The following is a 12,087-nucleotide window of genomic DNA, read 5'->3' as shown; positions in this document are numbered from 1 at the left end:
TTCATTTGTTTAGTTCATTCTCTTTGCGTTTGTGTATTTGTTCCTTTATTAAGTTCTTTGTGTTTACGGCTCTTCAACTCTATCCCTTTATTCCATTACTTTACACCATTATGCCAACCCAGTTGTGGTGGTAGTGAGCGGGCTAGGGTAGGAGACTTGGAGGGGCCTTTAAATGTGACCATTGTAGCCATGGTGGTTGTCATGTGGGGTGCATTTATTGGGTGAGAGAGTTTCCTCTTGAGCTTGGGTAATGCTTATAGAGACATTGACCTTTATATTGGAAATGGAGGAATAGTTATCTCTTGAGTTCATTCTCTATGAATTGATGTGTTATTGTTTTTTTGTTCAACTCTTTGTGTTTACAATAATTGAATCAGCTCTCTTTGTTTACTTTCATTACTTCACACTTTCTAATAACCGATTGGTGGGGATAGTGAGATGGCGAGGGAAGAAGGGGTCTTGGAGGGGCCCATAAATGTGACCATTGTAATTATGGTGGTGATCAAGAGGAGTACAATTATTTGGCAAGATATTTTCCTCTTGAGCTTGGGCAATGCTTTTCAAGACTTTCACAGGGATGCAAATTTTTTGATGCTTTGCTTAGCATTTGATTTAATCAAATGGGTAAATGTGAGGTAAATTTGATTAAATCAAATGGGTAAATTTTTGGATGCTTTGCTTAGCATTTGATTAATCAAATGGGTGAATGTGAGGTGCACATGTATTATGCAAGTCAGTGAAGTTACAATGACATGCCAAGGATCCCGAGATGTCAGTGGGTATCAAAGGGAAAAGGTGTTATAAGTTATATTAGCAAGGTTCTAGTTGGTGATAGATTTTTGCCTAGAATATTTTATTGGCCGTTAATATCAGTAGTGACATTAGGAACTAGGCATCAGTTAATTAATGAATGCTAGTTCAAGGGCCAATAAATGCTTACGGTTGCTTGGATTACAAATTGGTCTACCAATCTAATTGTTGGCTAGTAAAATAAAAATTTTGAGCAAGAATTAATAATTACATCAATTTTTTATAATCCTAATTAATTTAATTGGTAAAATATTTTGTTCAATATGATGCACGCACTTACGATAAGAGATATGTAGGAAGGTATATGCTAGATTATAATCATTACCAATGTATGATTATAGACATTTTTGACCCGTCTCTTATAAAACTTCTACACATGGTCTTCCTTGTGCCAACTTAGAGAAGTATTGATGACTACTTGCTCATGATAGACTATCTTGTGGCCTTGTTGTCCAGTACTTTATGATTGAAGAGTGGGAGTCTTTTTGTGATTCCTGCTCAAATTAATATATTTGTAATCATGCACTTCTTGTAGTCCCTTAAGAAGTCATTTGTATTTGGTAGCTATGGACAACAACATGTATTGAAGATTAAAGGAGATCAAGCTGGATCTTAGTGTACTTCAACCTTTAGTGATACAAGTTACAGAACTACTGAAGGGGTGCTAGTTTTGGGGCCAATCAGGTGTCCAATGTCCAAGATTAAGTGGCAACATTTGTATTGTCAATTTATGTGAATTCTATGCTTGTTGTAATCATTGGTCAATCAGGTTATTTACCACCCTATTGGAGAAGGAAGGCTGGTTTTAGAGACCTTTCCTTTTGTATTGGATTTAAAAAAAAGGGAGGGGGGGTAGGTTCTTGATGATCATCAGCTATAACTTGAGGTTTTTGTGGGGCATGGACTAGATTCTCCACCAACTTTGAGAAGTGGATGAGAAGCGCCTTGCCACACATCTTGTTTGGGTCTTGCCACAATATTTGCAAGTGTATCGACAGGCATTGGTTTTGTTTGAGAGTTTCTTAAGTTGAGAGGTGTGCAGTGCAAAGGCTTCATGAGGAGGGTTAGGCATCCTTCTCTCGGCTTTTTTTTTTTTTTTTTTTTTTGGCAAGTAAAATGTGGCTGATTATATTACTAAAAGAAAAAAGATTACAACGGAGTACCCATGCTCAACAGACAAGTTGGAGCTAATGAAAGTTACAAAAATATCATGTATACAAGCCTCCCAAGGCGGTTTGGGGGGGATGGGGGCAAGAAGCCATGGAGGGGGGTGTATCGCCATCTGGGGTTGCCTGTTTGCATCACGAAAAACAGGTCGTGGCCATCCCAAGTGCTCATGAAATGGCATCGCAACTCCTGACAAGCTCCGGACTTGCCCTGTACCTGATCCCATTGACCGCGGAGGGAGTGGATGATGGAGGTTCAGAGCTCTGCTAAGGTCGCCTGTACTGAAAGTCTCTCTTTGCTAAAAGCCTCCTGACACCGCGCCTTCCAGTTATGCCAACCAATAAGACTCCCTATGATCTCCCATACCTGAGAGCGGTCTGCTGTGGGCTCCAGTACGTGGCGGATAGGTAGAGCCTCCAAACCGATCATTGCGTACGACCTTGCATCGATAATGAATATCGTGTCTTGCATCCGGTCTCATATAGAAGGTGATAGCCTTGACTGACCACCTGCCAGTAGAAAGCTCCCCATGAGATACATGCAAGGCTGGGTGCTGTATGGCGAAGGATGTGACATGCTCCTCTCCACACGAGCTGCGCCGCCTCACACGACCAAAGGCAGCGGTTTGGGTTTTCCAAAGGTGGCCGTGTGCAGTGCTTACAACCTCCCTCCTTTTGCATCTGGGCAAGCCAACTTTCCACCGCCAAGCCTCCATGTGCCACCAACCATAAATAATATGATACCCTCCTCGGCCGCCAGCTATCCCATATGCGGCGCTTGAAGGTCCGTTAGAAAGGCTCTGTGATGCTGTGCTCTGCTTAGTGCCCACTACTTGACGGCGCCCAATCCATATCCTCCTGCATTAGTACGTGTCTGCCAATCCTGGCGGTGTACTCTAGGAACCTTGGTGGCTTCTTGGCGACTGCAGTGGCCGGCCATAGCCACTCTCTCGGATCCCACTCTAGCTCATCAAGTGGCCTGCCCTTCCAGATCGAGAGGCGCCACTCCTTAGCTCCTGCCAGAAGACAAAAGGGTGCAGTCGCCATGTCTTCCCTTGAAGGCTAATCACCCGGATCCTCTTCCATGAAAGGACAGCTATCGCCTCATCCTTCTGCCCTCTCTGTCAAGAGCTACACGCCCCCCCTCATGTATGGTGAAGAAGGTCCCAGGTGGAGCGCCGCCCACTCTACCTGCCACCTGTAGGGGGATACCTATTGGTGAAAACGTAGTAGCCCATACCTCTCCGGGCTTTATTGGCTCTCGTATCGGGGGAGCAAGCCACTCCTGAGATATTGTTGCGTCTATCTCCCTTGTCAACTCCAATCCTCTCTGGCAGCCTGATAGTCGGTGCAACATCTGCTCGTCCACCATCTTGTACACCTCCTGCCATGTCTTGATGGTACGAGCCCGGCTAGCCTCCCAATCAGCCCAGTGGATGTGGGGGACACTCGCCAATCTGTGTCCCTTCTTGATCTTTGACCTGGGGGTTTCAAATCACCGGCTAAAGGTCTATGTCCTCGTGGTAGCTTGGGGGGTTTTGGATTAGGGCCTTGCGGAGGCCCTACCACATGTGGAGCAAGCTGCATAGGAAAGCTGATTTGGGAGGTGGGGTGATTTGGGCTGACGTGAAGATCCATCTTAGGGACGGCCTCTACTCGCCAAGCCTCGGTCTACAATCCTTAAGACCCCCTTGGTAGAACCTTCTAGGTTTGCCCTCATGGTTTGAGGCTGCGAACAACTAGCTTGCCCAAGAGGGCCATACTTTGATACTGTGGGTCTATGATTTGAAGCCCTCCCTCTGACTGATCCCGTATGATGGTGGCCGATGTCACCTTGGTCCTGGAATCCCTGGAGCCGTCTGACCCAGATCAAAGGAAGTTCCGCACTAGGTGGCGAAGTTGCACTATGCAAGATGAGGAGAAGCACCAACACGAGGCGATGTACCAAGTCGTCGCTAGGAGGACCTGGTTAACTACCAGGGCTCTGTCGGCTAGGGAGAGGCGAGCCGTGCTCCGCTAGGTCAGCTTCCTTCGAATAGAATCGAGGAGTGAGAGAAATTGCTGGGCGGGAGTGATGTCAGGTCCCATGTGGAACCCTAGGTACTGGACGGTCTGTCCTTCCTCACCTATCTAAATCCCAAGTGAACTCTCTACTCCGTGCTTGAGTCCGGGCCTGTGAGAAAACCAATTGACTTTCACTGGTTTATTTTCGCTCTTGCTACAGAACAGAATACCTCAAGAGCCAGCCTCACTCTCTCCAGTATCAACTCATCGTGCTCTATGTAGAGTGCTGTATCATCTGCATACTCTGAGTTTAAAAACTTAGTCTCCTCTCTCACTGGAAGTCGGAGGCCACCTAATCCGCTCACACGTGACCTGAGGAAGTTTGACATCGCCATTGCAAAGAGTAGGAAAAGGTACAGGGCTAGCAGGCAGCTTTGTCGGACCGATCTGTCTAGTCGAAACTCTTGCCATGGCCTACCACCTATGAGAACCCTGCTGGTGGCGGATCTGTAAAGTGCGGAGACCCCGTGGATCCAAGCCTGGGGGAAACCCAACCTTATCATGGTGCCCTCTAGGAAATCCCAGTTCACCTTGTCATAAGCTTTTTCAAAATCCAAGAGAAGTATGGCCAGTTTCTGCCCACTGTGCCGAGGGCACTCTGTCACCTCAAAGAAGATGAATACATTGACTAGGATGCTTCTATCCTTGACAAAGCCTATCTGTGTGTCATGGATGATGTCTGGAAGCACGGGGTGTAGTCTCCTACCAATCATCTTTACCAGTGTCTTATAGGCCACTAACAATAAGGTGATCGGTCTCCACTGGGAAAGCTCCAACGGGTCTCCCCCTTTGGGGAGAAGATTGATAAGGCCTGCTAAAAGACTCCGTGGCATGTATCATGAAGTGAAAATCTCCTGGAAGGCCATGAGTAGGGGGTCCTTCACTACTTCCCAGTAGGTAGTGAAGAAGGCCTTAGAGAGGCCATCCTCTCCCAGACATTTTTGCCTGTCCTGTGTATGGAAAGTCTCCTGTAGTTCTTTCTTTGTGAAGGGGGCTAGGAGGGAGCGTCCCATCTCCTGTGTAATGAGGGACGGGATGTGATGCCAGACCTGTTGTCTACATCGCTGTCCTCTAGCTGAGGTTGTCTCCTGCCGGAAAAGGCGTCAGTAGTAGTCGGTGGCAATCTCCATGATCTCGTTTGGGCTAGAATGAGTCCTCCCATACTGATCTTGAAGGCTACGTATCTGCTTTCTTGAGATGCGAGGCTGGTGCACGTGGAAAAACTCCATGCACACCGTGTTTCCGTTCCGTGTGGAGGGTAGGATCCCCTTGTGCCTCTTGTCATAATCTCTCTGTGGCTGCAAGGTCTCGTTGGAGTGCTCTCTTCTCCGCCCAACTTTGCTACTTGGCCTATATGGTTGCCTCTAGGCAGATGTTGCTCGACTCAGCTAGGACCTCTGCAACCTCCTCTGCGATCCAGTCTCTCTTGCCCCACTCCCTTGTCCAAATTTGCTCTATCTGTGTCGTCACCTCCTCCCTCATATAGATCGAGTCAAGGATCCGACATGATGGTGTGTCTAGGGTCGATGTTGGGGGATCAAGTGTCAGGAGAACTGGGCAATGATCGGACAACGTGGTGCTTGCCAACTGCCCAATTTGGTCTCCACGAGAGCCTCCGCACTCTCCCACATAAAACCTGTTCAACCGCTCTAGTAGGACTCCACCTAGTTGCCTGTATCCCCAAGAGAAGTCCAGTGACCTCTCCCTCCTATTGAAGGTAGGGTCTCTCCAGGCATCACATGCTCGTATTGCCAGTTGAAAGATCTCCCATGCCTCCTGCTCCTCCCTAGCCATGCCCTGGTAGTTTTTGCCTTTGCCCTATTGGTGCTCCAAAGCCTCCAGGTTGTTGAAGTTTCTCCAATGATCTAGGAGTCCATCTCTGGGAGTGCAGCCGCGATTTCCACCCAGAATGTGCTGCGTGCCCTAACCTTTGTAGGGGCATAGACATTGACGACTCCAAGGTAGGAGTCCCCAATATCCAATTTGATCCATAGAGCCCTCCCTCCCACTATTCGTCTCGTGGTCTCGTACACAAGCGGTGAGACTCGGGCCAATAGAGGTACATATGTGTCCACTTCTGCCACGGGCACCTTAGGCGTGCTTCCAGTAGGTGTGCGAGCTGCTAGGGAGTACCTTCCCTACCCGCTAGGCTTGGGTGGGGGTGAGTCTATGCTCTTGTAGAGGTAAGATGTCGATGTATCCGGCAAGGGCAAGCTGCAGCTCCTGTCGAATAATCAACTTCTTAGAACTACGTGCCCCAGTGTAGTGGAGACTTCACACATTCCAAGATGCAAGGTGTAAGCTAAATAGGAAACCTGTGATTGACCGAATAGGCATTTGTTTGGTGTGGGGGCTGTTGACGAGGAGGAAAAAGTATGGGCATGCAAGTGCGCTTTGCCACAAGTCTGGACGACGAACTCTAGTTCCCCATGGTGGCCCTGGGCTCCTGGCGGACCATAGGGTTGATAGATGCTCCAGGTGGTACTATCAATGCATTTATCAGCCATGCTGAGAGTCGTGACTCTGTACACTGGTAGAAACGGGCTGCTTGTGCTAGGGGCCACTTGATCACATCCCTCGGAGCTCTCCACTGTGGAGGGGCTCGGAAGTTAATGCTCAAGTGTGGGACCTCGGCACTAGCCCACCAGTTAATGTCCATCATGCAACCAGGCCACTGCTATGCAAACAATGCTAGTCCTTTTTCTCCAATCCACTGGGAAATGTGGTCTGCCACCTGACGCTTTAACTCCTCTATTTTTATCGTCGTCCTCTCTGCCGAGTGAGATGGCTGAAGGAAAAATGCATAGTTTGGTCCATCCGGTGGTGTTGTTAGATGGACCTTGCCCCTCCTTGACTTACAAACCACGAAGATCCCCACCTCTAGAGGTAGTGGGAACTCTCCGCACTCCGTAACTCTCAGGTAGGACCATGAGCCACTACAGAAGAACTCCCGTGGCAACAGCTCTGCCTGTCTCGGGAAAGTATGACGGGCGGCAGGGGCAGATAAGCTAGTGGCTGTGTGGGAGGGGGAAGACTGCTGGTCGAGGAGGATCTAGGCGTGTGTGGATCATCACCTCCTGTGGGAGGGGGGGTGGGTGGGTCTTGGGGGGATCACTTGAACCGGGTGTAGATTTGGGGGAGGGGGGGGGTTCCCTCGGCAGGGGAGGTGGTGGGGGGGAAGAGAATCGAGGGATGGTGGGATGGACGGAGGTACGTGGCGGGTTTGGGGAGGGGGCTCGTGGCCGTGGAAGGGGGGGTTGTGGGCGAGGGTCAGTTGGGGGGTGGGGGGGTGGGTGTGGGGGACTGTGGGATCTCAGTGCAAGTGTCACTGCATCCACGAAGGAGGCAAGAAGAATTGTGTCGAAGAGCCGTCCAAAATCCTCCACTAACTGGCGGCACTCTACCGCGAGTATGGGGAAAAGTAAGGTGAGTGGATGTTTGAGAAATTTGTTATGAAGCGCAAATGTCTCTTCTGTGAAGCCCCTATACGAGGGAACCATGTAAATGACCCCCTTCGTAGAGGCATACGGTGTGCTCTCCACTAGCTCACGAGCTGCCTCAAGGTGGAGGTGGCGGGGGCAGTGCATCGGGGGGCGGGTGGGGAGGGGGTAAAGAGGTGGAGCGGGGGTGGGTGGGATAGGCGCAAGGAAAAGTAGGGCCGGGGGGGGGGGCAGGGGGGAAGGGCTGGTCGTGCGTAGGCGGGCGCATGGCGGGGGAGAGGTCGGGTGCAGGCAGGGGGGGCTACAAAGACAAGTGATGGGACAGGTGACGGATGGTGATTGACAGGGTAGGGGTGACGGAGAGGGAACAGTCAGGCGGGCTCGATTGCTCAGGCGATGGTGGCGCGACAAATTAGGTGGGGCGGGGGTAGCTCACGTGACGCGACGGGCAGCCGATCTTCTCTTGGCTAATATTTGGCGGCTAATATTTGGATCAATCTCTGGGTTAATATAGGAATGGGAATTGCCACCCTTGTTTGAAATTTTGGTGTAGTTTTATCGAAAACTGTGGTTTAAGCAATATGGAAAGGGGATTCATGAGTTAACTGATTGATTTCTATACATAGCTTGTGTTTACATGCTTGCTGTAATTCTGTTGAAATAAGTAATTATTTAAAGCTAGCATACAAATGGAGCACACCATGCCTAGGGCTGTACTAAACCACACACACTCAAAAGGGGGTAAAGAGGTGGAGTGGGGGTGGGCGGGATAGGCGCAGGGGGACAGCAGGGCGGGGGGGCGCAGGGGGGAAGGGCTGGTCGGGCATAGGGAGGCAGCAGGCGGGTGCAGGGCGGGAGGGGGGAGGTCAGGTGCAGCCAGGGGAGGCGACCGAGACAGATGACGGGACAGGTGACGGATGGCAACCGACAGGGCAGGGGCGAAGGAAAGGGAGCAGTCGGGCGGGATCGATTGCTCAGGCGATGGTGGCGCGGTGAATCAGGTGGGGTGGGGGTAGCTCATGTGAAGCGACGGGCAGGAGTCCGATCTTCTCTCGGCTAATATTTGGATCAATCTCTGTGTTAATATAGGAATGGGAGTTGCCACCCTTGTTTGAAATTTTGTTGCAGTTTTTTCAAAGACAGTGGTTCAAGCAATATGGAAAGGGGATTCATGAGTTAACTGATTGATTTCTATACATAGCTTGTGTTTACATGCTTGCTGTAATTCTGTCCAAACAAGTAATTATGCAAAGCTAGCATACAAATGGAGCACACCATGCCCAGGGCTGTATTAAACCACACACACACACAAACTAGGAAGAACAGGGGATAGTTCCTACTGAAACCACAGAATTATGACTAAGAAGTAATTACATAAGATACCAACAATTGATGGAACTGAATAGATTATCCTTAAGAAATCCAGTCCTATGGAAAAAAATTGACATGATCTATGCATACATACAACCAATAGCTTCATACTATGTAGACAAGCAGGCACCTTGAAGCCTGTGATCAAGTACACAAAAGAAACTGAAATCTCTCTTAGTTATGTGGTGGTCTATTCAATAAGAAAGTAGTTTCAGTATGTGCATGAAACTTTATTGTTGAGGAAAGAGCAGTGCTCAAAGAAGTAACTGTAGATTATTTTTCTGGGAAGCTGTCAAAAGATTAACTGTCAGCTACAAAAGATAATTCTGGGCTGACACTCTTTTTTGGAACTATGTTTTCTGAAGACTATTTCACTCTGAGAAAATCTTGGAATGTTAATGTATGGATTTCTTAGTCTCGTAGAGCACATATGGAAGTTTTGTGAGATGTTGGTGGACTGAATGTCATAATTTATCTGATGGTGTCTTTAAGCATTTTGAATTTGTACATTCATTGGCTTGGAATAAATGTGCCTTTTCTCTCATTTCAGGTTAAAGATGCTTGTGCAGTTTGTTTTCAGCAACGGACGGTCTTCACCCAGCAAGTTCTTGCTAAAGTACTTAACCAATTGGTAGGTATTAAAAAAGTTCAGATTTTTAAGAGAGACAAGGTTGTGCCTTTGCGTGCTCGTGCACATGTGTATTTTGGGGGGCCGTGGGGGATGGAGGGAGGGAGGGAAAATGTGTGCATGTTCTCGAAGGGAGGATAATGTGCATGTGTTTCTGCATGTCAATGTGTGCATGTGTGTATATCTATTTTTTGGTGTCTTTTGTTGGTTGGGGGGCTGAGGGGATTTTGGGATATAGGCATGTGCATCAAGTTCATTTGGAAGTGGTTCTAATTTTTTGTATCAGGTTGAGCAAACACCTTTGCCAATGTTGTTCATGCGTACTGTGATTCTTGCTGTGGGATCTTTTCGGTCTCTGGTAGGTGCTATTCAGAATAGTGAGCTCTCTTTCTGTCTTCAGTTGTACATTTCAAATTTCTGAATAGAGTTAAGCAAATGCAGGTGAGCTTTGTGATGGAGATACTCTCTCGATTAGTGAGTAAGCAGGTATGATTTCACGATTAGTTCTTGATTAGGACTTTGTGTCCATAACACATTTATTTGTGCTCTTGTTCAATCTACATGGCTATTTATTCGGGAAACTTGGTGAATATTTGAGATTAGACTCTTACTTAAAGTAACTCCCATCTCAAGGGGCCTGATCTTGCACTTAATGTTGCTGCTCATGGCCTCTTCTACAAATAGGAAACTGGAGGTGTAAGGGGGCAATATTGTCTCCCTGACCTCTGAATGCTGAACTTGTCACCTCTAGAACCACTAATGAGGACTTGGCCATGAATTGAGGAATAGATGGCCGCTACAAACCTGACTCAGTGCTCTGGAAAACCCATCATCAGCATGGTGATTGAATTAACTGTCATATGCCTTCTCGAAGTTGAGAAGTAGCACAATGAGGTCCTGTCTCTTGGAATGCGCAAGAGCGGTAGATTCCCCGAAGGTAAAAATATACCTTTTAATGCCATAATCTCCTGGAATGCTGCAAGAAGTCATGTCCTGACTAGGTTCCAACAGTTCTAAAAGAAGGTGGCCCTATGCGATTCATCATTCCCTTGGCACTCTCTAGAGGGGAAGGCTAGTAAAGCATCCTCTAGCTCCTCCTCTGAAAAGGGGACCATCAAATTCCTACTCTCTTAGTGACCACACTCTGGGTACTTGACCAAAATAGTCTAAGGGGGATGCAATACTTTGTGGCCACATGCCTGCCTCATGAGGTCCCTAGGATTTGTCTGCTCCCCTAAGTATTCTGACTCCCTATCTCAAATGTCCAGGACTCAAATTGCAGAAAAACTCATGGTTCAGCCTATGCCCTTCATGTGTCCAAAAGGAAGTTGTCACATCTACATGCATCCTCTCAGCCAGCCACCTGCACCCTGGGAACCTGTAAAGAAAGAAAGGAAAGAAAACAAGAAAAAAGAGAAGAGGCCCTCTCTTGCTCCTGGCCTCCTCTCTGAAAAAGAACTGATCTGTTGCATGCAGTCATCAAATCCCTGGCTGTTTGCTAGCTGAGAAGGCGCTTGCCCTTAAATCATAATAATGGTCTCTTTGAGATCCTTGTCATAATGAAGGTCATGACAGATCTTGACATTGGTAGTTGTGAGCCCCTGCAAAAGAACAAGTTGAACTGGTGCATGGTTTGATAGAGTGGTGCCAGGAACAATGCCAACCAGGCTCCCTTTGTCACAGGCCCTGTCATCATTCACAAATTTTCTACATAGAATTTGTCAATCTAGGAGAATGCCACAGCCCCTACTGCTCTGTGTTGGGCGGGGGGGGGGGGGGGGTGGTGAATATATAACTGAAGAGAGCCAGTTGATTTTCCCCAAGTCTGCCATGAACCAAGGATTCTGCCCCCTAATTTGGGAGAGAAAATCATCCTATATGGTGGGTGCTACAGGGATTCAGGTGAGGGTGCCATAGAGGCTCTTTGCCATGATTTGATATGAATAGGTAAAGGCTGTAAGGACCCTTTATCGTCAGATTTCGATCTCTAGCAAGTGATACATTCTCTAGCATTAGTGTCAGTATCTTTCCTGATAGAAGGCCAATAAAAGTGCCTCTGAAGCATTTGTGTTCTAGGCAAATTTCTATCTACTAGCTAAATGCATCTATGGCTTTCAGCCATCACCATTGATTGTAGTTTATTCACAACACAAAGCTGATATTAGATGAAGTCTACAAGTGTATATTTATAGATATTCTTGATTATTGGAAATTCTATGATGGCATTAGTTTGAGGTTTCTTGACATAACATTGCTTGAAATGAACCATGAATGAGATATTTTACCTACCTTTCTATGCTTTTCTGATGGCTTCTGTTGAGTGAGAAAACATTTGACCTCAATGGCCATTGTAAGAGGTGGTGCTTTTAATAATTCACACAAGTCCTTTTTATACATTATGTATTCAGCATTTTGCTGTCTTCTATTTTTATAAGATTTTTACAGTCCCAATGCTGTCTTGAGGCATCACAATGAAAATCAAAAGGCTGATTGAGGCTAGGGATATGCTTAACAATCCCTTGGCTGGTACTTCCTTCAACTCGTTTAGACATCTTGTTACCTTTCTGATATTAGACGAAAGACTATCTTTGGTCAAATCACGCAAAGG

At 47.4% G+C, this 12,087-nt stretch overlaps 1 protein-coding gene across 3 annotated transcripts in view; it reads left to right on the top strand.

Annotated features, from left to right (window-relative positions):
• The window catches only part of LOC148031766 (symplekin), a 137,176-nt gene that overhangs the window by 86,060 nt on the left and 39,029 nt on the right, over positions 1 to 12,087 (top strand). For all 3 annotated transcript variants that reach the window (XM_087685420.1, XM_087685421.1, XM_087685422.1), the window contains exons 22-24: positions 9,402 to 9,482; positions 9,766 to 9,837; positions 9,921 to 9,965. In XM_087685420.1, the coding sequence (XP_087541546.1) occupies positions 9,402 to 9,482; positions 9,766 to 9,837; positions 9,921 to 9,965 (198 nt within the window). The remainder of the gene's footprint in view (positions 1 to 9,401; positions 9,483 to 9,765; positions 9,838 to 9,920; positions 9,966 to 12,087) is intronic.

Source organism: Lygodium microphyllum, chromosome 9, assembly GCF_053477565.2.
Source record: "Lygodium microphyllum isolate KBCC chromosome 9, Lygodium_microphyllum_v1.1.10, whole genome shotgun sequence".
NCBI classification, from domain to species: Eukaryota; Viridiplantae; Streptophyta; class Polypodiopsida; order Schizaeales; family Lygodiaceae; genus Lygodium; species Lygodium microphyllum.
Note: the sequence above shows the minus strand (reverse complement) of the source record. Positions and strands in the feature narration are given on the sequence as shown.